The following is a 25,440-nucleotide window of genomic DNA, read 5'->3' on the forward strand; positions in this document are numbered from 1 at the left end:
AATTCTGATTGTTCGACAAGACTTTTACATCAGACTTTGGCAAACAGGTATTCATGATTTCAACAGCGAGTAATTGCATGGATGAAAACACATTTAGATAAAATAACGTTTAAGAAGTAAGTATGAGTAATACTTATGCCTTATGAAAAAATAACTATGAGAAACATAAATGTAGTTTAGTTCCATATACTAAGGGTTACACTTTACACTTACACAGCACAAAGACTGATACTTCTCTGGAAATTTCATTACTATCAAGCATATATACATTCCAGCTAGTATATTTCCTTTTCCACTTCCGTCCTTTGCTAAAACGATAGCATGTTAGATCGGGACCTTCAATAACTGTTGGACTGTTAGATATTTTGAGATTAGTACGATACAAAAGGAGTAAAATTCTGTATCCGTTTTTTTCTTTCCAAAATAACGTAATTCTTCCAGTACTGTCAATGAAGAATACTACTGAGTCGAGTTGTTTTGACAATGAAGAATAATTGTAACTTCGCCTATATTGTGGTACAATTTCTATAAGAGCGTATGGATAGTTTATACAAGAAAATTGACATCTTCCATTATTTGAACTACAAAAAGGTTCTCAATAAGACTGAGAACGAAGCAACATAGACGTTTGACTGCCAATTGAATTTTAAGATAATACAGTTTTTTAATACAGAATCATATGCGCTGTATGCCAATTAACATTTTATATTTATTATCCGTACTAATATAGTGATGTATGTAAACTCACTATTGTTATATGGTGCACAGTGAACCATGTGGAAATACACGCCAGAGTGTTATACCACGTGCGCGAAATCAAAGTAATCATAGTAGTGGAATGTTGTCGATACAAAGTGTTCAGGTGCCCCGAAATCCAAGTATGATGCTGATATGTACCGAGACTCGTGCATAAAATTTTATGCGTACAAACTATTGTAACAGTTTGTGTATATGTACGCGCATTCATACGCATGTCCTGCGTATAAACATATATATATATATATATACATTTATATATGACAGTTCCAAATGGAAAATGAATATAAAGCAATTTTGACTTTCCAAAAATTTTTTAATTTATACAGTATTTATTTATGTCTCGTAAAATTGCTTTTGGTTATGTTTAGACTGTGGACGTTTACGCAAAAATCCACACATTTATGGATTTACGGTTTAAAAACTAAACTTGCGAGGTGTGACAATAAAGTTTCGAGATTAATTCATGAAAAAATTTTATTTTGAACATTAAATCGATGTGATGCTATCGTCTTCAAAGTAGTCCCTCTGAGGCTGCAGACACGCATTCCAGCGTTGGATCCATTGATCGTCATATTTCTGGTATTTGTTTTTAATAATTTTCTTGTTACATTATGAAGTGTGACAATAAAATTTCTAGAATAATTTTGTTTTCTTTAAAGTGGACGTAACTGTTTACTTTGTTGCCATTTTGACGGGAACAAAATTATTCTCGAAACTTTATTGTCACACAAAATTATCCGATGTTTTTACTTCACAGTGTTTTATTCCATTGACTATTATATTGGTATACATCCACAGTCTAATTGTATTGTGTTCTGTTGTCCGTATATCGATGGTATTTATAATACGGCACGTAAAAGCTTTTTGAAATAATGTTAAAATATTTTATTTTATATATTCATCATAGAATAATCCTATATAAATGTATATAGATTTTCAGAGAGACATTAATAGTAATTAGATGTTTCCGCATCCTTTAAGTAGTACGAACTTGTTAATTGTCTCTGTACGAATCAGTTTCATAGTTAGAAACTTCTGCAAATGAATTTGCAAGTGAACAGCGATCATTATTATCATTCCTCCAATGTTTTTATTTTTAATCTTAAATCATGGATCGTTAATTATATTCGAATCCAATTATGCTATATTATAATGAGAAAGGAACATGTGGTAGAATATATACAAGATTTTGAAATAAACTTAAAAAAAAAAACTTAGGTTAATCAATTAAACATCAGGGCTGCATTACTGCGGCCTGCAGACTTGTTAACTATTATAGGTATATAGTAGGTATATGTATACCTAGCGGGTACATATATATATTATATATATCAGTTTAAGCAGTGTACTTAGGGAAAATGTTCTGCGGTGCTGCAAGTTTATGAATTTTTCTACTACCTTCTTTAATTTTGATTATTATTGTATATTGTTACATTACATGAAGAGCAGTGCAAACTTTTGACACGTATACAGAAGCTTTATAACGTTCGACTTGTTCTTAACGAATGAAAACACAAAAAAAAGATTCATTAATTAAAAGCTTTTGCACCTAGTTAATTATAAAAACGTATGAATATTAATTTGTGTTACTTTATACACTTGAATCATTGAATCCTCTAGAAAATTTGTAAGAGCAAAAATCTTTTTCATACTTTCAACGAACAATTATATATACAGAGGAGTAAGAGTGTTGTTAATGTTAAGGTTATGAATTGGGTGCAAAAACGCAAGTATTTTGAAAAAATAACCATTCGAAATGAAAGTGTGCAAATTATTCATTCACGTTTGGAATAATATGTATTTTATACAAAAATAATTAACAGTAAAAAGCGAAAGGACACGATGACGCATACACTGAAATAGTATTAATGTGATCACTTACGGAGAAGTAGACAATTATTAACAAATAGTAACAGGAAAAGAAACATTTTATACAAACACCATACGATTGAACAACATTTGTTTTCACAGCTGACAAACACAAGACAAGGTGACGCACACTGTCAATTTTTATACAGTAATCTCATGTTATCCCAATATGAAGGAATTAGCATAAATATCTGAAATTCTGAATACTTTACAAAATATGTCTATATAAAAAAACACTTAAAGCATTAAGCGCATAATTACGACTGATATAGCTGATACCGATTTGGAAGCATTTTGATCATAAAGTGTGCACTGGAAATGTGGAGGATAATTTTATTAATAGTTCGAAGCTATTGTTTTAAGTAAACCATGTTAAAATATGCCAGTCTAGTAATTTGTGATTCTACAAACACTTTATAAAATGAGAAGTATTTACTAAAGATTTTTTTTTTAAATCAGAATTATTTTCCCATAGGAGAGATATATACAAATGAAGTGGATTTATAGAATTTATCCAATATGTACCAATTTATTAACTTAAAATAGTACGTTCGATTGGTTAATAAAAAATATGTTACATTAGACTTTTGAAGCTGTTTTGTATCACGGTTTTCCCCAACTAGAGAAACATGTACTTTCTACTGTTTTTAATTCAGTTGTAACCTTTTCTGTACAAGCAGTCAAAAATAATGAACATATGAAGTGAAAACTATTTAATTACCGGCTGGTTTTTTAGGCAGCTAATTAAAAATTCCTAAAGGCATTGCTTCTACGTGGTGTATACATATTATATATACATAAATATTATATAAATATAGATATAAATATATATTTATATTCATATTTGTATTAAAATTAGTCATAGTTTTTGTACAAACGTATGCGTCGCTGCAGTTTTGTTCAGCGAAATCAGTACTCGCCTAACTGCATTTTATAATTCCCTGATGCCCTTCCTACTTTCCATGTTTGTTTAAATATATCATTTGATTTATATCGATTATGATGCCTTCATCATAGTTCTTGAAATAAAACATATTAATAAACATAGGTTTTAATGTTGTTTCGATATTTACCTGGAAATGGTTTTATCATCATATTTTATTGAATAGAAACTCTACAACAAACATGTCAAACTTATGTCACATATTAACAAATATAACATGAAAAGAAAGAATTTTTTTCTAATCTCCTTCTGATAGATAACTGGTCTGTACAAAGGAATGAGTAAATAATACACTGACTATTTTTTACAGTCTTGTACTCCAGACAAGTACTTTTATTTAGGAAAGATTGTATAACTGTGACCTGTAACGTTATGATTTCGGTATAATTCTACTACAGAAAGTATATTTTCTGTAATAGAAGCTACATTCTCAAATTGGCTTCATTTATACGTAAAATTGTAATGTATAGAATCTAATAGAAAGAGAAAAAAAAATCGAATCTGTTAGTCGAGTTCGGATAATAGAGAGGACCCCTTGAATTTCCTTGACCAGTGTCCACCAATGGTCAGCAATTGGAGATGAAGACGTGGAAGACCCCGACGACGTCCGCGCCCCGTAGACGCGAGTGAAGTGAGGATTGTTCATTGTGTGCCCTTATTTATGTGCTCGCGCCAAGCTGCGCCGACAAGTGCGCGAATTGCGCGGACAGGTGCGCGAAAATCGAGCGCACCAAAAATGATTTCTCTATTAATTTATTATATCTAACAAAGTAATTGTTATAACAATCACCTTTCTGTGGGATATTGTTAAAAAATCTGCCAGCTGTTTTATAATGCAAATTGTTATTGTTTATAACTAATACGAATCGAGATACACAGAACCTTGTAACATATGGTAGGATGTAAGGATTGTTTAGTGAAATGTTACATGTAATTACTTTGACTTTATTGCAAACTATTAAACAACGATTATATCTTAATATTTATGTAGATTTGTGAACTAAATATTATTTCATTTAAATGTGTCGTGGTAGAGTTTCATTCGACAAATTCGTAAAAATTTGTCGAAAATGGGAATTCCTCGATCGACGTTTAATTGTTTATGTCCTTGATAATAACTGGTGCAGCTTTTAAATTATTTTACAATAAATTAAATATTTTCGATAATGCAATATTTATAATACATTAGACACGGGGTCTCTTCAGATAGCTTCGGGGGCTCCGTGACCCCAGATTCTTAGCCCACGTGATCAAAGGCGCCTCCACCGGGGCTTCGTGACCCCACGCTCTCACCGCGCAGGGTCTATGGCGCCACTACCGGGTGCTCCGCGACCCCATGGTCTCTCCCCACGTGATCAATGGCGCCACCACCGGGGCCTCCGTGCAAGGGTCTATAGCACCTCCACCGGGGCCGTCGTGCAGGGTCTATAGCGCCTCCACCTGGGGCTCCGTGACCCCGCTCCACCCACGTTATCAATAGCGCCTCCACCGGGGCCGCCGTGCAGGGTCTATAGCGCCTCCACCGGGGGCTCCGTGACCCCACGCACTCACCCCACGTGATCAATGGCGCCACCACCGGGGCCTCCGTGACCCCAAGCTCTCACCGCGCAGGGTCTACGGCGCCTCCACCGGGGCTTCCGTGCAGGGTCTATAGCGCCTCCACCAGGGGCTCCGTGACCCCCGCTCTCACCCCACGTGATAATGGCGCCTCCACCGGGGCCGCCGTGCAGGGTCTATAGCGCCTCCACCGGGGGCTCCGTGACCTCACGTTCTCACTAGAGATGATGCGAACCGCTACTTGTGAATTACTCGTGATTCGATCACGTTCGTTCTCAATCACGGTAATTTTTCACAGTGATTCGTGATTTCTCGTGATTGGTGGAGAAACCTAACAGTTCTTTACACACGACACATAATCTGTATATTTTATATTTTATATTAACGACATCAAAACAAAAATTCGTGTTATATCGTATAAAGTGAAAGAATAATTAGAAACAATGAAGAATAATGAATAAATTAATGATTATAAATTATAATCTACATGTTACCTAGCAAATCATTCTGTTAGAATTTCTTGTTTTTTCTACTGATTTTTACAATCACAGTAATGTAATTCATCGTAAAATCATATTGAATACGTTTTTCTGTTTAAAGATTAATGACTTACGATTGCAGTGATCAAATTCACTCAAGATAAAAAAATCGCAATCACGGTCGTGATCGAAGTTAAATCACGATCGTGATCGTGATTCAGCGATCACTGTGATAAATCACCGTTAGTGATTTTGCACGCCATCTCTAGTGCCTGGCGCCTATAACATGTAGATTATAATTTATAATCATTAACTTATTCAGTATTCTTCATTGTTTCTAATTATTCCTTCACTTTATACGATATAACTCGAATTTTTGTTTTGATGTTGTTAATATAAAATATACAGATTATGTGTCACGTTTAAAGAACTGTTAGATTTCTCCACCAATCAGAAACTATCACGAGAAATCACGAATCACTGTGAAAAATCACCGTGATTGGGAACGAACGTGATCGAATGACGAGTGATTCACAAGTAGCAGTTCACGCCATCTCTACACACAACATACCAGAGAATAGTTGGCGCCGAATGCTAGTGTTTCTTAACAATTTTTACCTTAAAAAATTGCTCCTGATTTGCTCCCTCGGAATAAAAAATTGCTCTCATCGCAACGTTTATATTTAATGAGATATTGCAATATTCCTGGAATTCAGACCCTCGACAGCCCCGAAAGCTGCAATAAACGAGTGCCTACCGTATGACGTATACCTAACCTGTATGCAACAACATTAATTCAATTGTTACTCGTTAATAAGTTGTTATTGAGATATCTGACTATTGATTATTATAAAACAGATCAGGAGCAATTTTTTGGTGCCATAATATTTGTGTAAAAAGGCCATTCACTATCTATTTTGCAAACAACAAATTTTTACTTTTCATTTGCGAATATCTCATTTCATTCATTTGCGAAAGACATCGTGGCCGAGTGGCCCCGAGTGATGTACGAAAAAAAAAATACCGATGTACTCTAAGAATAATGCAGAGACATGCGACCTCCAAAACATTTTCCCCATGCAACTTTTCCTTCCAAAACAGTATTGACCATAGAAGAGTGGGGATCGACCTCCTACGCCACATCGATCCTAACGAGGGAGGATCAGTTCAATATTTTCAGTTGTCCTTTCGAAACGGAGCCCTGTGCGTTCTTCGAGCAAATAGAGTTCATGTTCGGAGAACTTTGTTTACTTTATTTAGTGATTACGTAGTAATTATTTAGTAGTTAGGGTACGTGGTTATTATAAATAGTGTAAATTAATCATTGTAGGTTAAAAATCAGTATAAATAGTAGTTATAAATTAATTGTTGTAGGTGTTTTTTTTGTGTAACGTGTACTGTGGTAAATGCAACGGAGAAACCGAGTGCGGGTCTAATTAATCGCGCAGTGTGAGTGGACATTTTTCGCGGACTTCTGTGGTATACGTGCATGCGTGGATTAATTTCATGGATAATCGTGGACGGGATAATCGCTGTACGTGACAACCAGACGGGGTATTAACCTTCCCTACTCGATAATATTCCCAAAAAAAGGATTTATATTCCCTGCGAATTTTATCGAGTAGTCAGGGTTAATGCGATACAAGTGGATTCAAATCCAATACCGCTGTCACAACCACACACCAGATAAGTAGATAACTATTCTACCTATTTTTCCTGCACCGTGGTTGCGTCTTTGGAGTGACTGTACGCCCTTTACCAGCCCTGCCCCGCTGACAGTCGTGCCATGCGGATTGCCATCATTTAGAGATACTTTGGAACGCTTATAATTAACAAAACAAGCATTTGTCGCAATTTCGTTATTCTTGATTTTCGTCTTATTTTGTCTCCAAGAATCACCCCTTCAATTTTTGCCCACTAGTGATCGAACACCTTGTATACATGTATATGTATAGGATTTCAGAACTTAAGGATATGCGATGTATCGGTTTAAAAAACAAATATAATAATATTCATGAAACATAAGGCATGAAAGCAGCCAATAGAAGACTGAATACAGGTGACAGATTTTAGAATACGAATTTGTTAAAAGGAACACTCTAAGTAAATCAGTATCGTTATTATTATTGATGTGTTTTAAATACCTATCAAAATAATTGTAAACAACAATATAGACAACACTATAATTATGTTTTCGACGACGGTGATAATGTGAAAGCGGTTTCTTCAGCACCATCTTCAAGCTTTGTCACAATTTTATCGAACGTTTCAGTGGATTTTTCATTGTCCTTAACACTTGTGAACGTTGCATTTGCCAATGAATTTTCCAAAAGTTTCTCTTTACCTTCTTCTGCATTGCCCGTGAATGTCCCGTCTAAAAAAGAACACGTTTCAAACATACATATTAGGTTGTTCAGAAATAAAGTGAGGTCTTTAACCACAAATTTCAACAATATATTTATAACGTAGGTTGGAATACAGTTTTTTGTGATTTATCACAATGATCGCAGAATCACGATCACGGACCTGTTTTACTTCATTCATGATTTTTCTATCTTGAGTGAATTTATTCACTATGATCTGAATTCTTGATCTTGAAAAAAAACATATTCAATATGATTTGAAAATGAATTACATTACAATTTGTTTTTAAAAATCAGTAGAAAAAAAAATTATAAAAGAATGATTTGCTATAATTATACAGTATACAAGATATTCTAAAAAGATGGGACGATCGGCAACATCCATATTCCTCATGTAAATACAAATCGAAAAGTTCTTTACCATTTTGTAATTTGAAGCTCTGTTTCCGAGATATTAGCAGTTAAACGAACTCCAATCAGCCGAGCGGTCGGCCATACGTATGCGCACCGCTCTGCTGATTGGAGTTCATTTAACTGCTAATATCTCGGAAACGGAGCTTCAGATTACAAAACGGTAAAGGACTTTTCTATTTGTATTTTCAGGAGGAATATGCATCTTGAGGATTGTCCCATCTTTTTGGGACATCCTGTGGATCAGAATTTATAATCATTAATTTATTTATTATTCCATGTCATGGAATGGTAGAGAAAAATCGAAATCGATTTGGCAATCAGTACCGTAAAAGATCTCGGGAATGTTGTCCTCGTCGTGGATGAAAGAAAAGTTTTTGCTATTCGCAAGGCTTCCAATACTTTCGAACGTGTCCGGATGAACGTTCAGGAACCACAGCCTCTTTTTTTCTGCGTTCATGTTTCTCGATAACACTTCGATGCTCTGAACAGAAAAGTAGAATTTTTGTTAATAAAAAAAAAGATTCTTGTAGTCGTCGTAATTATGTAAGGGAATGTTGATATCTAAACTACAAAAGATATAAATAAATCAAATTATTGTAACCATCTGATCCATCCCTTAAAATGCAACATAATTTTTTTAAACGTTTTCTGATATAACCAATAGATAACAAGTTATTTTAGATAGTAGTTCTTATTGAATCACCCTGTATCGCGTCTATATAATTTATTAAAAGTCAAATATTGAAAAACATACCTTAATGGAGGTGTAATCGATGTTTCGTATTCGTTCGCAGTTAACGATAATGGGTATATTGTTTTCAGCGTACTTGTTAGCGATTCCAACAATTTTATTGCAAAAGTAGTTCGCGGCTGGATAAAAGAGACCGCTGTCTGGTTTGAGCATTATGTATTTGTTTCCAAGCTGTGTCTAAAAATGGTAAACGAAAATGTTTTACATAAAACATATAGAGGTTGTAAAGTATATAGGGTGGCCAGGATGGTGTAATTTTATAAATTGATCACATTTAAATGAGACACCCTGTATATACAATTTTTCGTACGCAATTGAAAATCCAGATCTATTTAAAATATATATTTCATTTCAACGGAAAGAAAGATATGGAATAATGAGGACTTGTATGTAAAATACGATAATTATTATAAACACACGGTATTAGAATATACTACCTGTTACCTTGCATTCGATCATTTCAATCTGCGGTCTCGCCGACGGCCGAATAATGTAAATTAAATTAAATATGGCGCCGATTAGAAGTCCCACTTCGACACCGAAAATTACGCTAACCAAGAACGTAACTGTCGCTGCAATAGCATCCCTTTCTACAGGAAAAAAAGAAATTAGAGAAATTGATTAAAAATTTAGTTATTGGAATGTTTTTTTTTGTAATTTACGCTGATCGCGAATAACTTGATTTTTAGTTTACATGAAAAATACATTTAAGAGAATTTAAAATAAAAATATTAGCGAGTAAATGTTAATTAAAAAATTGAAAATGGAAATATTAATTGATTAAAATAGACATATAATTTCACATTAAAGCTTAATCCAATCGACGATCGAAAAAATAGAAGTTTACGTTAAATTTCGAATAACAATTCTTCAATGAAAAATATATCAATATTCATGTTAAATTTTGAATACAAATTTTTCAATTTAAAATATATGTATGAATATTTGTGTACTATGATACTTCAGTTTTGTTGGTCCATTTTGAATCGAAAGAAAAATCATTATTCCCTTGAAGGTAATTATTTATATTTAATGCAAAATTTTTAAACATTCATCACACAGATTTTATTTATAGATTAGAAAAATTTCACGAGTTCGTTGGATCTTAAAATTCGAAAAATCATGGTAATAACTGTGAACCGGTGGGATTAGTCGTGTTAATTATATAAAGTACGATTACACCTACTGCATCCGTTCCAAAGCAGCTTAATTATCCTCAAATCAATGAGAAATATCACCGCGCTTATCAGCACCGCCGCGAGCGTCGCCCGTGGAATGTAATAAAAGTAAGGCGTTAAAAAGCTCAGCGCTAACAGCGACATAATTCCTGTAAAAATTCGATCGTATTAACCAAAACTGTTTCCCTTCCCCATATTTGCACCGGACACAGCAAATTTTGGGTAACCAGGTCATCAGTTTAATTGGGGCAAATTTTGATGTGTGACTTATGAATAGAATTATGAAGTTCATTCAACAAATGAGTGATATTTCAGAAGTATTTCTGAAATTATTAGAATTATTAAAATTTATTGTATTCCAAAAAGAACAATATAAGTTTCACTTAACTCTCTATGACCCACTTTTGTTTTATGTCAAAAACAAAAATTATATAACATATAATAAAATTAGCAAACACAAACCTTTCGAATATGAACTAACAATTAATTTACAATTTCTAAAAACATTTTATTTTCTTTACTTCAATTATTATTATTGTACATATATTAAACTCTTTCAGTATGAAAGTGGTACAATACGATGGTACTATCATTTAGTAGCAAAAAATGAAATAAAAAGCTTTAAATATACAGTAAATTCTCGATGAATGTTCGAAGGCTCCATTGCTCAGATGCTAACGCCACTGCTTAGGGGGTTCCCCATGGAACCAGTCAAGCGTCTAGTGGTGGGGAATGACGTCTGAACATTCAATAGAGCCTTTGAACACTAATCGATAATTTACTGTACAGATTTCATGAATACGTGATTTCAAAGTTATATACATGTCATTACAGGGAGGTTAAATGGAATCCATTGTTAATTGTTTCAAATGAGAATATTACCGACATATAAACCGGCCAGGGGCGTTCGTACACCGCTGGCACTGACCACAGCGCTCCTGGTGAACGCTCCGGCAGTTGGCATCGATGAGAAGAAGCTGCCAATTATGTTGCACAGACCCAACGTCAGCATCTCTTGGGTCGCATTTACGGTGCTGCCACTCGCTACAAACAAAACGACACGCTATATAGGGTGTCCCAAAAAAATGGGATACCATAATCCTCATGCCAATACAAATCGAAAAGTCTAATATCTCGGAAATGGAGCGTTTTTTTACCGTATGCTTTGGCAATGGATACATTCGCGAGCACCGACACAAGTGGCAGCACGATCAATCCAGTCCCATATTGGTAACACATGTCGACGAAAGTGTACGTTTGGTTTCCCACCTGGGATGAGAATGGCGGCAGGGCCATCGTGGGAAGTCCCGACACGATTTTCCCTTCAAAAGAAATCGAATGTTTACTATACGTAGGATATAGTTTTTTAAAAAAAAAAGAATCACAACAGAAATACAGACTCCACTGGATTATCGTTCCGAACTCGGGTCCACGCCAGGACAATAATCTTACAGGGAGAAACGCTTCAGACCCTTGTAAATTCGTTTTTTTTGCCCGAAGCTCGAGCCTCGGCAACGAAAGTGGAGGGGCAACAAAATATGCGCTTGGACAATAATCGTGTAGAACAAGCCAGACGATAATCGAGAGGAGTCTGTATTATTTTATTATAAAAATTGAAATTTTCATGTTTAATCAATTAGAAACGAAAAAGGAATTACTTTGGACTGTTTGGAAGGACATGACTTGTCAATGAAAACGGTAGTTTGTAATAAACAAAAGAAATCGGAAATTTTTTGGAAAGGAAACACCGCGGGAACATTCTCTACAAGACGCAAAAAGTTTCGTCTCAATTGGTCTATACGTTGCAGAGTAATCGTTGAAAAAGTCACGAAATATGTACCTGAAAGAATGAACGGGGAACCACCTCTCTTCTCTAAGCAGAAAGCTATTGTCGATGCGATCAGTATCACCAGAGCATTGCGACAAATGGAAAGGAACCATAAGACTTTTTTCATAAGCACGGTTCTACCTTGCTGACCGGAATCGTCTTTACCGACGCAGCAGTTGAAATCTTTCAGTTTCTGTAAATTATATTACAATTATTATTATTATTATTATATTACACGGTTTTTACACGGATTTTATTTTTATTATTATTTTTCGGTTGGTTCCTCTGTCTCGATTAAATCATAAAATCAATTTTTGACCCACTTCTACCGAATAGATTTTTTTGAAATTTTGCACACGTATGCATTTGCGATGGCAATACAATATTTTAGAACTTTGAGTCGATCCATTATGTCAATAAAATTATAATTTCTGAACGCAAGAAATCTACCTTATCCATTACCGGTAATAATTAGGTTGTCAGCGCTTTGTTTCATTATGTTAAAAAAAAACACTAAAAGATAATGTGTTCTTATATACGCATTTAAAACAGTGTAACTTAAAAAATTTTTTATATGTATTTTATTTAACACTCGTTTTAATTGTAAGATTTCATAAAAATAAATCGAGCACAGACTTACTCTGAAAAACAGGAGGAAGGCTATGCTAGACAGTCCGAGAGCGAAGTCGGGCAATCGAACGTTTTGAATATTTTTTGATATCTTCACCAGGTTATCGACAACGCTGTCCGCTTTGAATTTAAGTCCTAACAGTCCTTGTAATTGGGTCGCGATTATAATGATCGATGTTGCTGAGGTGAAACCTGATGTAACTGGTATTGATATAAAATCTACCAGGAAACCTGTTGGAATAGATTATTATTCTTATTTAACAGAAATCTAATCTTATGGGCATATAACTCTAAATTGGTGGATATCTTAATTATTTACTTATTACTCGTTATACAACTAGTTGTTTTGCATTTTGGAAAAAAACAAGCATCTGTTTATGTAACTATCGAATAACAATAAAATATTCTACAAATATTCATGGGGTTCCTCAGACCCCACCTGACAGTCAAGGGATGAACAACATGGCAGACAGTGGGCAGTCTTAAAGGGATTTTGTACTTTTTTACATATTACTTATTGCGAATTGGAATAATAAATGTTACTTAAATAACATATTATTTATTTATAATTACTTTATAAATATTATATAAATCATAGATTGATTATATTTACTCATCTATGACCATCAAAAAATATTTCCTTCAACTAAAGTTGAGTTTTTTTAAATTTAGTTATGTTAATATTTGTCGAAATTTCTATTGCTTTTATGCATCAGCAATTTAACATTTTTTGTCAGCCTCTACACATGAAAAACCACTGATCTATTTGAAGAATTGATTTTCGACAATGATATAAGTACGAACCTAAACGAAACAAGCCCATCAGTAACTCCACGCATCCGGCCAGGAAGCAGAACAGCACGATGAAGTCCACTGGCATGTTTCTTGTATACTCCAGTGTCAGAAGCGACATTAGGGACGAAGGTCCGATCGACACCTCTTTAATTGTCCCGAGAATCGGGTATACGAAGGCGCCCACGAAACACGAATAAAGACCATACTACGAAAATTCCATTATGGTTCATGGTAGAACATGGTGAAAAATTATTTATGGTAACATAATTGTAAAAGTTTGCAGTAGAAAAATGGTAAATGGTTATTTATGGTGAAATAATGGTAATCGTAATTGTCTTACAATTACATTGCACTTACATTATAATTGCGATTTGGATTTTGTAATTAGATTACATTTTGCCTAACTCTGATAACAGTTATTCAGAATGAAGATTCTTCACAACAGTTACTCAGAATAATGTTTCTTCATAACAGTCACTCAGAATAAAGGTTCTTCATAATAATTATTTAGAATAAAGGTTCTTCATAATAGTTATTCGGAATAAGGGTTCTTTATAACAGTTATTCGGAATAAGGGTTCTTCATAACAGTTATTCAGAATAAAAGTTCTTCATAATAATTATTCAGAATAAATGTCGTTTATAACAGTTATTCAGAAAAAAGGTTCTTCATAATAATTATTCAGAATAAAGGTTCCTCATAACAGTTACTCAGAATAAAGAATCACCATAACAGTTATACAGAATAAAGTTTCTTCATAACTGTTTCTGGAGAACTTAAATCGACATCAGAACAGTGTCCAAGCTCTGTTAATCCCAGACGAAATACCTGAGCGGTCAGTCTCGCGAGGGCAGCGTACGCTATACTCTGGGGGATGACAGTAAGTCCCAGGCTGATACCAGCAACCAGATCCGAAACACCGTCGAACTGCGAATATTTCGGTAACCAACTCAACACCGTGATATATTTCACTATGAAACACTTCGATTTATTCGTTTTTTTCGACGATGGTCGTTCCGCCGATGAAACATCGTTTTTCATCGTCATCGCGTGAAGGATCCACTTTAGCAGGCTGTCAGGGAGCCTTTTGGATTTACTGAAGATGCCAATGGGACCGAGAGGGATTTGACGAATCTATACTGTTCACTGTTTTACACTGTATCATTGCATCGCAAACGTACACGCGGTTCTATGCCTCCTATCGGAGTGCTCCCTGGTGGATTCGAAATTGTTATCGTCTCTGCCCAAAGCTCCGTGCAAACGGTTGGCGTCAGAACGTGAAACGCCGCGATGTTTTAGCTCCGAATGCTACTGGTCTCATAATATGATAAGGTAAATATCCGAATTAACGACCCTGCAAGAGTGCCGTGCACGTTTTCTAACGTACTTAAGCTGCGTCTGCACTACCTAACATAACATGTTATATAGTAAAGTTATAAAACTTGTTAGGAAAACAGAAAGAAAAATGCTATACAACGTGATGTTACATAACATTTTTCGTGTTATATAGCAAGTTATATATTATCCATGTAGTATGACGCCATTATTAATAATGAGATGCGAAATGTTATACAAACTTTTTACAGACTTGTCTTGTAGCAAGTTATGAAAACATGTATAGCAAGGTTATACAACAATTTGTTGTATAACATTGTTTTGGTATATAGTGTAGACGCAGCTTTAGATATTCAAAATATTTATCGTGGCTGCTCATCAATAGCCTATTACGTCAATCACGTTGCTGGTTCATTTGCGGAAATGAAATGTTACTGTTTTGTAATAAAATCACTCGAATGTAATCATTTATAATAAATATATACAGTGAATCCTCGCTGCGTGTTCGAAGCAGCGCTGGATTAAGTGGTGGCTAGGGGGGTGGGGTTATAATATAAATTGATCCCTTTTTCCCTTGACATCTGGAATTTTGTTCAAAATGGGCTATGATGTAGTCTACGTGGATTAGGGGGGGGGGGTTAAGTCATCATTTTCCGAGTTTCGAATTTATTTAAGAAATACAGACCTTCCAATTTTATGATTTTTGCCCATTTTCGTGAAAATGGATTGTACTTATGAATTTATATCTCGGAAACTATTTATAATTTATATATTTATCCCATTTGTCCGCTGATAGTTACGTCTAAAAATGACTAATAAATACAAGACGAATTAAAATTATTTCCTTGCATAATTATTGTCGCTACATGTGTATCATAGTCGTTTCTTCACTTACGCCCGCCATATTGGTTCGTAGGCTGTCGCTAGATTCCTACAAGATTTCAATTCAATTTATCTCAATTCCAAACTTTAATCTAATTCTCGGGACTACTGTCAACGAAATCGTGTTAATCGACTACTTAAATATTAAATCAACGTAATCTGGTAAAAGGCCATACGGATTTTGACACAGTGAACGTGTTTACACTTGTAAATTACAAGTTTATGACCCTGACACTCATCACGACGGTAACGTAGTTCGAATCAGAGATGGGTGAATTCTTTATCTAGACAAAGAGTTATAAACAACAAACGATAAGAATGTATCTCGCTATTTTTCATTGATCGAATCTGAAAATTTTAATATGTTGAGTAAAATAATATTTGAATAAGCGGATACGTGTTCAAACAATTATTCGATCTGATTAATCGTATTTATTTTAGGTTAGAATAACGCTTCTTGGATACTGTTCCTTTGCATTTGTGAAAATATGTTCAATTTCGGTTCGAATCACGTAATATTCCATCTCGTTTTGTTTAAAAGCGATTCAATAATGCAAATAGTGTAGATACGCTCTACGTACGGTTTCTATTGGTATTTTGATAAACACCACGGAATTGAAACTTTGGAGTAAACCAAGATTGGAAGAAGTGATTACAATATGATCATACATACTGTTGACATTATATTGAAAAATGATTTGTAATATTTTAGTAAGTAAAATAATTTAATTATAATAGGGGAAATATTAAAAAAAAAAAATATTAAAATAAAATTATTTAAAAAAAAATAATAGTTTGCAATAAATAATTTAGGCTTCATTCGAATTCATTTCTATGTGAAATAAATTCAACGAACGAAGGTGTTTAGTAAATTATTCAAATTAACCAATGATTACAGAATTGGCTTGGGTCATATATATAATTTTTATTGTTCAGTTTCGCAATGATTTCATTATTTTTTTTCAACTTTTTTTTAGAAACTGATTCCATGCTATTATAGTATCTACACGTAAATAGTAGTTGGTAAATAGTACGATTTTAATCTATAGAACGTAATCATACACGACAGCGGCGCAATAAAACGTTGGTACTCAATCATTGTTGTTCCTTGAATCGTTGCGAAGTTTCTCTCGTTGATCTCTAGCAAACACAAGCAATCACATGATCTACCCGATGCGTGTCGATGCCTGAAAGACAGCTAAGAAGTCAAGCTACGCAAGACTGACCATTAGCCTGTGAATATTCACGTGAATTAAAATTCTTGAGAATAATTTTGGAAACAAAAAATTTAGGCGGAAACTGACACGTCCTACACTGACGAACTTGTTCGATTTAAAATGTTAATTAATATTTTATTTTTTCTGGTAGAGGAATCTGAAATTCATTACTCACATCCATCGTATGTGCCACAGGAATGAAAATTTCGGTGACAAACCTATGAAACCATTATGAAGCTTTGAAGATCGTACGGAAGATTTACAAGTTACAGAAGAGGGAATTATTTGCAATAGATACATTATAATATTTTATAAGTCTGAATAATATTTAGGCCTTGTGTTACTGAATTTATGCACATATCCTTCATGATCCACCTGAAGACTTCAAGACTATAATTCAACTCTCAGATACGTAACAAAATTTCTCATACAACCCAATACCATTTCGGTGATATCGATGTGAATCGTAAATGGGAGACATGTCCAAACGTAACTAAATAATTGAAACGAAAACCAATATTGCAACTTTTAATATGCTAATATAATCGTAATAATGGTGACGCTCTGATGACGATGACAATAATAACAATAATAATGACGATGATGATGATAATAATAATAACAATACTATTTAAATGACAACAGTAATTAATAATTAATAATCGTAATAATAATACATTATATGCGATTTATTTCGATAAAATCTCTATGTAAAAATTCAATTATAACACAATAACGGGTAGGGATTGTTGTGTGCCGCCATATTGTCTCGTCGAGCTTCTTTACGTCAGCTTCTTGTTGACCTGCTCGATCTGTTCGTCGACCCTCTCGGACGTTCCTTGGAACTTGCTCGGCTTCAGACCGACCATTTTTATGATCATCGGCACGTAGTGGGTGCTGACCTGCGTGAGTCGTGCCAACGACTTCATACAAACGTATAGCTGCTCCTCTTCCGGGTTACCATTGAAGTACTGGCACAGCGCCATCGTCAGCTCCGCGGCGACATCGTCAAACACCTGTGTGCGAATTTCCGAAAATATGACATTTGTGTTGTTAACAATTTTGTTGAAACTAAAAAACGATCTGTTTCAGCCACAACGCCAAAGTGAAATGTTTGCTATACTATACATATATGTATATTAAAATTATCATATTTATGAGAATGAATTAGTCAGTCATGATTTAGAGGTTATGGCATTGAAGTGTTCTGCAATGTTTGTCGCTTCGTGATGTGTTGCGTTCAAGGCTATAAGAGGTAAAGGTACATCCAATAGAACAGACATATTTGTGATCGAGCAAGGAGAATGAAAAGCAGACCAATAAGACAAGTAGAAAATGACTGTGGTTGGTGAACAAGTAGATGATGAAGATCATTTGTCAGACACGCAACATGAAATAAGTGGTATACCATGTTTGTAGTCAAACCAATAAAATAACAATTATTTTCGTGAACATTTATTAATGAAAGAAAGTTTAATACCAAAAGAAATAAAGAAAAAAATTCTTGAATTTGCATTTTCATAACAGAAGTATTTGTTTACATGTGTATACTAAGTTTTGTAATATGGAGGTTATGCGAAATAATGTGGTGATTTAAATATATGTAATTATTGAACAATTACAATTTTAAACTTATGGCCACTCTTTCAGTAAATTAAGTAGGTTTGGAAGTTCTCTCCACAGACAAGTAGAATAAAGTATGTACTCTCATCCATAAGTAGAATAACACTTGTTCGTGGTCAGACGAGTAGATGTGATCAATCTATCATACATATAATGATATATCATCAATTATTGACACGAATATTCTGTCAGTAATTTATTCTTCTATTTTACCAAACAACCTTATTAATTGTAAATTATTCCTACTACTACTATTATTATATGCATAATAGCTACACCCCAACAAACCCTGAAAAATATTTGATATGTACTTACAAAAATCTGATATTATTATCGAATTAAATTTTTAACATAAATTTCAATTGTTTTCAATTGAAATCCAAAATCAGATCTACTCAATCTTCTACAAGAAAAGTAACAATTTCCTCTTCTGATTCTGTTAAATTAAGACAAATGAGCGCTTGTGTGTAACCGTGGACGACTTACCGTAACCCGCAGTTCGAATTATGTGTGTTTCGTATAAATACCTTAGAAATGCTGCCTTTCGGTAAAAGTCGCCGTAGATTTTTGATTTTGTGCATTTTCTGAAAAAACAGTATCCCATCTCTCGAAAGATATCCATTCTTTTCACTGCAACGCAGCATGGTACATATACATAGACAAACAAACGAGCAACGAGATGATATTTATTTCAGAAAATAGTAGATTAGTCATTAGTGTATCTAATAAATAAAAATAGGCAAACTTCACAAATATATAAGTAAACATATGTTAAATCTAAAATTATACACGTTGAGACAACCAAAAATTTATATCTAGACATCTCTTTTACTTTTGAATTTATAAAAAAAAACATTAAAAGCAAAAGTTAAGTAGTTTGAGAGAAAAATAAACTAACGAAGAGTTAAAGTTATTAGAAAATTTCTAGATTCTTATCAGATTTTGTAGCCATTTTTCAAGAATTTCGTTGCTCGTTTGTGATTCGGTTACAGAATACCATAAAGAGTTAGGAGTCCCTTTGAAATTTGACAAGTGCAGCTAATTTATTAATAACGGCAGCACTTCTATTCGCGAGAACAGTAAAAGCGTGGTTTCCTTTGTCGTTTTACTTAATTAATTCTACTTCAGAAGAGGCGATAAGCATTTCTTAACACACTGAGCCGACACAAGAGAATGAAAACAAAATTACAGAATTAATAAATAAATATAAATAAGATAAACATATTTCAATACTTTTGTGTACAAGAAAATAACATAGAAATGATTCAACATTTCTACGATAGAATTATGAACATAATTAATACAGACTTTGCTCTGATGATTTCAATACATGGTGATACTGTAACTGGTAAGCTCAATGTGTCGAGTGACCTTCTACTTTGAATCTCTGTCCTTTGTTTAATTTCAATGCGCAACACAGTAACTGCAGGCGTGTGAGTAGAGAACAAAAGCAACATGATGAAGGTGACTGTTCATCGTACAGGATAGATACAGACCACAGTTTTTACCTCCTTGCAGGCCAAATTGTGAATAAGAGCTGCCCCACGGGTCTGCAGGTCTGTTGAACTGGAGAGTAGCGCGTGTATTGCCACTTTGGTAGTCACCCTGATGTTACTGATGCTCTGATTCTCGTGTTGCCATAACGATATGTACAGCAGCCATTCTGAACTACTGAGATTTTCAAACAAATTCGTCATCTGTAACATATAATTGAAGGTTAAATAACTATTCCATTGATGTCACAACACCTTATAAAGAAGAGACCACTGTGCGTGCTTTTTGAATCAATGCTTTTGAATCAGAGCTTGACACATGAGAGTAGATAAGTACACCCACGAGCAAACTCAGTTTCCACTAGGGGAAAAAGCGGCGTAGAAGAAAAGTCGTCTACCACTTGGTAAATATATTCCAGGTAGTGAAATAAATGTTAAATCGAATGTTAATTTGATATACATTTCAATCATTCCCGAAACCAAATGGCAGAAGGTCCTTCCCCTACGTCACTTTTTCCAATAGCGGAAGCAGAGTTTGTTCGTTGTATGAGACTTGATCAAACAAACAGAGAATTACGTCTGAAAACATGTTGGCTAGAGAAGTAGGAAATGAGTATTGCCTAGCCAGATAAATTAAAGGTTACGTCTCTCTTTAGTCACATAAGATAACGTTATGTTACAATAATAAGGCTGTTTTATGTGTCTATAACATAAATAGGTAATAGTGTACAATTCGGTTGGTATCTCCGATTTTCTACAAACTTTAATATGTTGAATGGGGCTGTCTAAAAAGGCAAAATATCATTTTAAAAAATGTCGCAAACAATTATCACCATAAATGCAGATTAAGTGAAAGAACATAAGCTGTAAACAGTAAAAATAGAAGTTTAATGTTTTTTCAAAGCACGATACTGATCAGAGTTGGTTGGAGCTAGTTTAATAAAATAAGAAATAATTTTCAAAATTGTTTGCGATATTTAAAAAAATTATACTTCGCCTTTTTAGAGAGCCCCTTTCAACATATTTAAGTTTAAAGAAAATCGGAAATACCGACCGAATTGTACACTATTACCCATAAATATTAAGGCTTTATTATGTGCATATGTCTGGATAGATAAGTAGAAAATAAAGTCTGACAGTGATAACTTAAGAGAATAGAAATCACAATCTAAAACGTAAGGAAATAAATAAATAATAGAAAGATAGGTAGAAAGTGCGTCTATCATTGGTCAGATAATTACAGTATGTTTATACTTGAAATGATCTGTAACACAAACAGTCAGACCAAAAGCGCACCTTTCTACTCTTTGTCTGGTCCGTGATGATCTCAATCTCCTTGTTTGTCTAATAATCCAAATGGTCGATGTGATCAAATAAAAATACACTTGTGTCTAAACCACAACTAATACCTGACTGTTACAATTTTCCATATTTTACGCACTTTAACCAAAATGCATTCCATTGTAGTACATTTCAATTCTGAAAATATTAATCCTGTATTACAATACGAAAATAATGAATAACGCAACATTTTTGTTATTATATCATGGACAATAATAACCTGGATATGATCCAACAACCTATTTACTTCCCACGAACCTAGTAAACTAAAAAGCAATATTTTCAACCTATGCTATTTAGCATAGGTTGAAAACATTTACCCCCAGCTATTTTTCAACCTATGTTGTAAAACCAAGAGTGGAAATGGTTCAATAAAGAATGCGTTAAGGGTGGACATTCTAGAAAAATGAATGTAAAAATAATAATCTTATTGGCAATCGAATAAGAGGGATAAGTATATTAGAATTTTTCCTCAAATCTAACAGAGTGAGGTTAGTCTCTACATCCATGCTAAAAATATAACTAAAAAGAATTAATTTTGTTCACTTAATGTCACTTACAAATTGTGTAAGAGCAAGTTGTTCTTCCTGAGGATGACGATCGAAATCGTAGGCATAATTCATAATGATGTGTTCTCTCCTGTCCTGGTGCAGCAAAAGAATTACGTCGTCCTTTAGCGCAGCAACCGAAAGTATATTGAACAATTTCACTCTTGCATCGCTTGGTACCGACTGATCCTCCAAAATTCGTCCTGAATAGAAAATAAATCATCGTACAGTTATGATAATTACAAGTATTTAAACAGTTTCTTAAAGTGTATGTATGATAATTATTTATTGACTTACCAACGAAATTCAAGAAAGTATCTCCAAGCGCCCAGGAACCCTCGTTTTCCAAAACATACTGTTGAAGTTCCTCCAGGCAGACTTTCTCATCCTCGTTCAATTTCCCTTGCAATAAATTAGATAACGCCTCGTATTCCGCTTTCAGGTCCACCAGGTCTTTGAAAACTATGGGTGGTTCTGCTGGTAATGATTCTGTGTTCTCGTCGAGACTCAGCAACTGTGCTTCGGTCAACTGTGGGGCAGCTGATAAAGAGTGGAAAAAATGTTATTTTTATTATATTTATTTCTTTGTTGAAATAAAGATTTGGATGAAGTTTTATATATACATATATGTATACATATATTATCTTTATTTCAACACACTTCGCAAGTTAAAAGATGCTGAAACGCATAGACATCTAAAATCTATGTAGTTACAAGTATTACTTAGTACAGCGAATATTCAATAAATGTACCTTCACTTTCCGCCATCTCTGTGCAATTGCTGGGACCAGTACTATTCGTATCACTAGTGCTCTCTTTGCTACCTTTCTGTTTCTTCTCCTTCTTCTTCTTTTTCTTCTTCTTCCTATCCTCTTTGGCTAGCTTTTCGTTCAGCTCGTTTCTTCTCTCTTCCAACGCAATTGAATTTAATCTGCCATCAAATATCGACAAAAAAAGAACAGAGTTACTTAAAGCACACTGGCACATAGTGGGGGGTAAAATGTAAGAAAAAGAAGAAAATAATATTTTTAATAATTAAAATGATATTTTTACCGTGCTTCTTCGATGGCCTCATTTAAAAGCTCGTATTCCGGCGAGACTTCCCTCTGGTTCCCTGAATCGAGGAATATTTGACCAACTGTGAACAGCACTGCTCTACCTGGACTGTTGAATAAAGTCTCTATCAGCGGCTTTAACTCTTGTCCAATCGGCCTGCAAACAACAATAAAATAAAAAATGTTCTTTCCTTTTCATTAGGTCTGTCAGAAGGCTCTGTCGCTTTTTGTACATATTTATATTGAAAGGAAGATTTTTCTGCAAAGAAATTTTGATAAATTACCAAAAAGGTTATGCATTAGCGGATACCAAAATGGCAGCGATTGTATCGTAAATTAAAGAAGAAAGTAAATGTGTTGTAAGTTAAAGGGAAAAGAACGACAGAACTAATAAATATGATTTTGTTGCTATCTTACGTCTGAAATATTTCTTCTGGTAAATCGAGGATGTACTTTGGGATACCCTTGCCCGACAAGAAGATACTGACTTCCTCCGAGAAGCAGTTGCAGTTGTGCTTCAGAAGATTGTACGTTCCTGGACTGCAGAGAATGAAGTTTTTTTTACAATTTTACGTAATTTTGAATGGAAATTAATTTTACGTATTTTACGTTAACAGACGATCTTCGTTTAATTAATAAAATACAAACACAAACAAGAAATTTCATTCATACTGAGGGCAAACTATGAAATTTATTTGGAAGCTATCATATTTAGTTGTAAATTCGCAAACTGATGTATGCGATTGTGAAATTTGTTTAAAAATATTAAATATCGTGAAATTTATATTCCTAATTCTTCTAAATCATCAAATCCAAATATAAAAACTCTTGAGCTTGTTTATAAATAAGTAAAGTGATTCCTATACTATTTAATTTGTTTCGCCAATTATGCGGTTTACTTAGAAGTCAATAAATTCATTTTAAAACAATATAAAAATTCCTGTAACTATCATCTTGTTGAATGAAAAGGGAGTCGAGGAACCCGGAACAAACATGGCGGACACTAGCAAAACTTCAGCTGACATAAGTTACAAAATTAATAAAAATAAAAAAGCAGAATAGAAGATATCAATCAATTTATCACAAAAATATACAAAATTCATTTCTACTACGTTGTTATTTTTTAAGAATCATGGATCTGGAACAAACATGGCGGAAATTAGCAGAACAAACCACAATTACGTTCTAAGCGAAATATGTATAGTAGTTCCAGCTGATCTATCTTCCAAGATTAGCAAAAAAAACAGAATATTAGGAATGTTAGAAATATTACGAATAGGTATTAGGAACTCTGAGAATACTAGGAATATTAGGAATATTAGGAATATTAGGAATATTAGGAATATTAGGAATATTAGGAATATTACAAATATTAGGAATAGGTATTAGGAACTCTAGGAATACTAGGGATATTAGGAACATTACAAATATTACGAATAGGTATTAGGAACCTTAGAAGTATTACATAGGAATACTAGGAATACTAGGAATATTAAAAATATTACGAATAGGTATTAGGAACTCTAGGAATACTAGGAATATTAGAAATATTACGAATAGGTATTAGGAACTCTAGGAATACTAGGAATATTAGGAACATTACAAATATTACTAATAGGTATTAGGAACCTTAGAAGTACTACATAGGAATACTAGGAATATTAGAAATATTACGAATAGGTATTAGGAACTCTAGGATTACTACGAACAGGTGTTAGAAACTCTGAGAATACTAGGAATATTAGTAATATTAGAAATATTACAAACATTACGAATAAGTATTAGGAACTCTGAGAATACTAGGAGTATTAGGGATATTACAAATATTACGAATAGGTATTAGGAATTCTAGGAAGACTAAGAATACTAGGAATATTAGGAATATTACGAATAGGTATTAGGACCACTAGTACTCCTACGAATATTATGAATATTTCAAATATTACGATTATTGCGAATAGGTATTACGAACTCCAAGAATACTATGAATTTAAGAAATATGTAATTACTGAAAATAGTTACGAAGGTTCCACAGACGTATACTACACCACAAACAACTATCCCTGCCCAAAAATGACGGAAACCATCGGTACAAATTGGTAATCCCACGTTAGATCAACTAATCCACATCACAAACTTTCCTCCCCCCAAAAAAAGGAAACCAACACACACACGCGTAATCACTCTCCAACAAGATCGAAACACTTCCATGCAATCATACACAGATCAAACACTTTCTGGACTCACGCGAACTTAAACGTTCCCAATCCGTTGATGTACTCGAAGAACAGAGAGTACGACAGGTAAGTGTCGCCGAGCTTCTCCACCTTGTCCGGCTTCCCTAGCACCGTTCCACCCTGAAACGGAAAAGCAGATTCTT

At 34.0% G+C, this 25,440-nt stretch overlaps 2 protein-coding genes across 6 annotated transcripts in view; both read right to left on the reverse strand.

Annotated features, from left to right (window-relative positions):
- Nucleotides 1–7,793: 7,793 nt before the first annotated feature.
- LOC107185497 (sodium-independent sulfate anion transporter-like) lies at nt 7,794–14,613 on the reverse strand. The gene is made up of 11 exons (XM_015573190.1): nt 14,395–14,613; nt 13,576–13,771; nt 12,782–13,002; nt 12,154–12,334; nt 11,471–11,635; nt 11,196–11,357; nt 10,322–10,462; nt 9,580–9,725; nt 9,139–9,312; nt 8,709–8,865; nt 7,794–7,981 (listed from the first exon to the last, which is right to left on the reverse strand). Exons 1-11 carry the CDS (start codon nt 14,611–14,613, stop codon nt 7,794–7,796), a joined length of 1,950 nt encoding a protein of 649 aa, XP_015428676.1.
- A 3,055-nt stretch (nt 14,614–17,668) lies between these two features.
- LOC107185605 overlaps nt 17,669–25,440 on the reverse strand; it is a 29,219-nt gene continuing 21,447 nt past the window's right edge. For 3 of the 5 annotated variants that reach the window (XM_015573325.1, XM_015573327.1, XM_015573326.1), the window contains exons 4-12: nt 25,308–25,417; nt 23,478–23,600; nt 23,059–23,217; nt 22,758–22,936; nt 22,303–22,545; nt 22,018–22,208; nt 20,132–20,320; nt 19,151–19,207; nt 17,669–18,016 (exon numbers count right to left, since the gene is read on the reverse strand). In XM_015573325.1, coding sequence (XP_015428811.1) covers nt 17,783–18,016; nt 19,151–19,207; nt 20,132–20,320; nt 22,018–22,208; nt 22,303–22,545; nt 22,758–22,936; nt 23,059–23,217; nt 23,478–23,600; nt 25,308–25,417 — 1,485 coding nt within the window. In that variant the 3' untranslated portion in view covers nt 17,669–17,782. Of the gene's footprint in view, nt 18,017–19,150; nt 19,208–20,119; nt 20,321–22,017; nt 22,209–22,302; nt 22,546–22,757; nt 22,937–23,058; nt 23,218–23,477; nt 23,601–25,307; nt 25,418–25,440 lie in introns of all 5 variants that reach the window. The other 2 variants (XM_015573329.1, XM_015573328.1) reach the window with 2 other exon arrangements.

This window comes from Dufourea novaeangliae, unplaced genomic scaffold, assembly GCF_001272555.1.
Source record: "Dufourea novaeangliae isolate 0120121106 unplaced genomic scaffold, ASM127255v1 scaffold48, whole genome shotgun sequence".
Lineage (NCBI taxonomy): Eukaryota > Metazoa > Arthropoda > Insecta > Hymenoptera > Halictidae > Dufourea > Dufourea novaeangliae.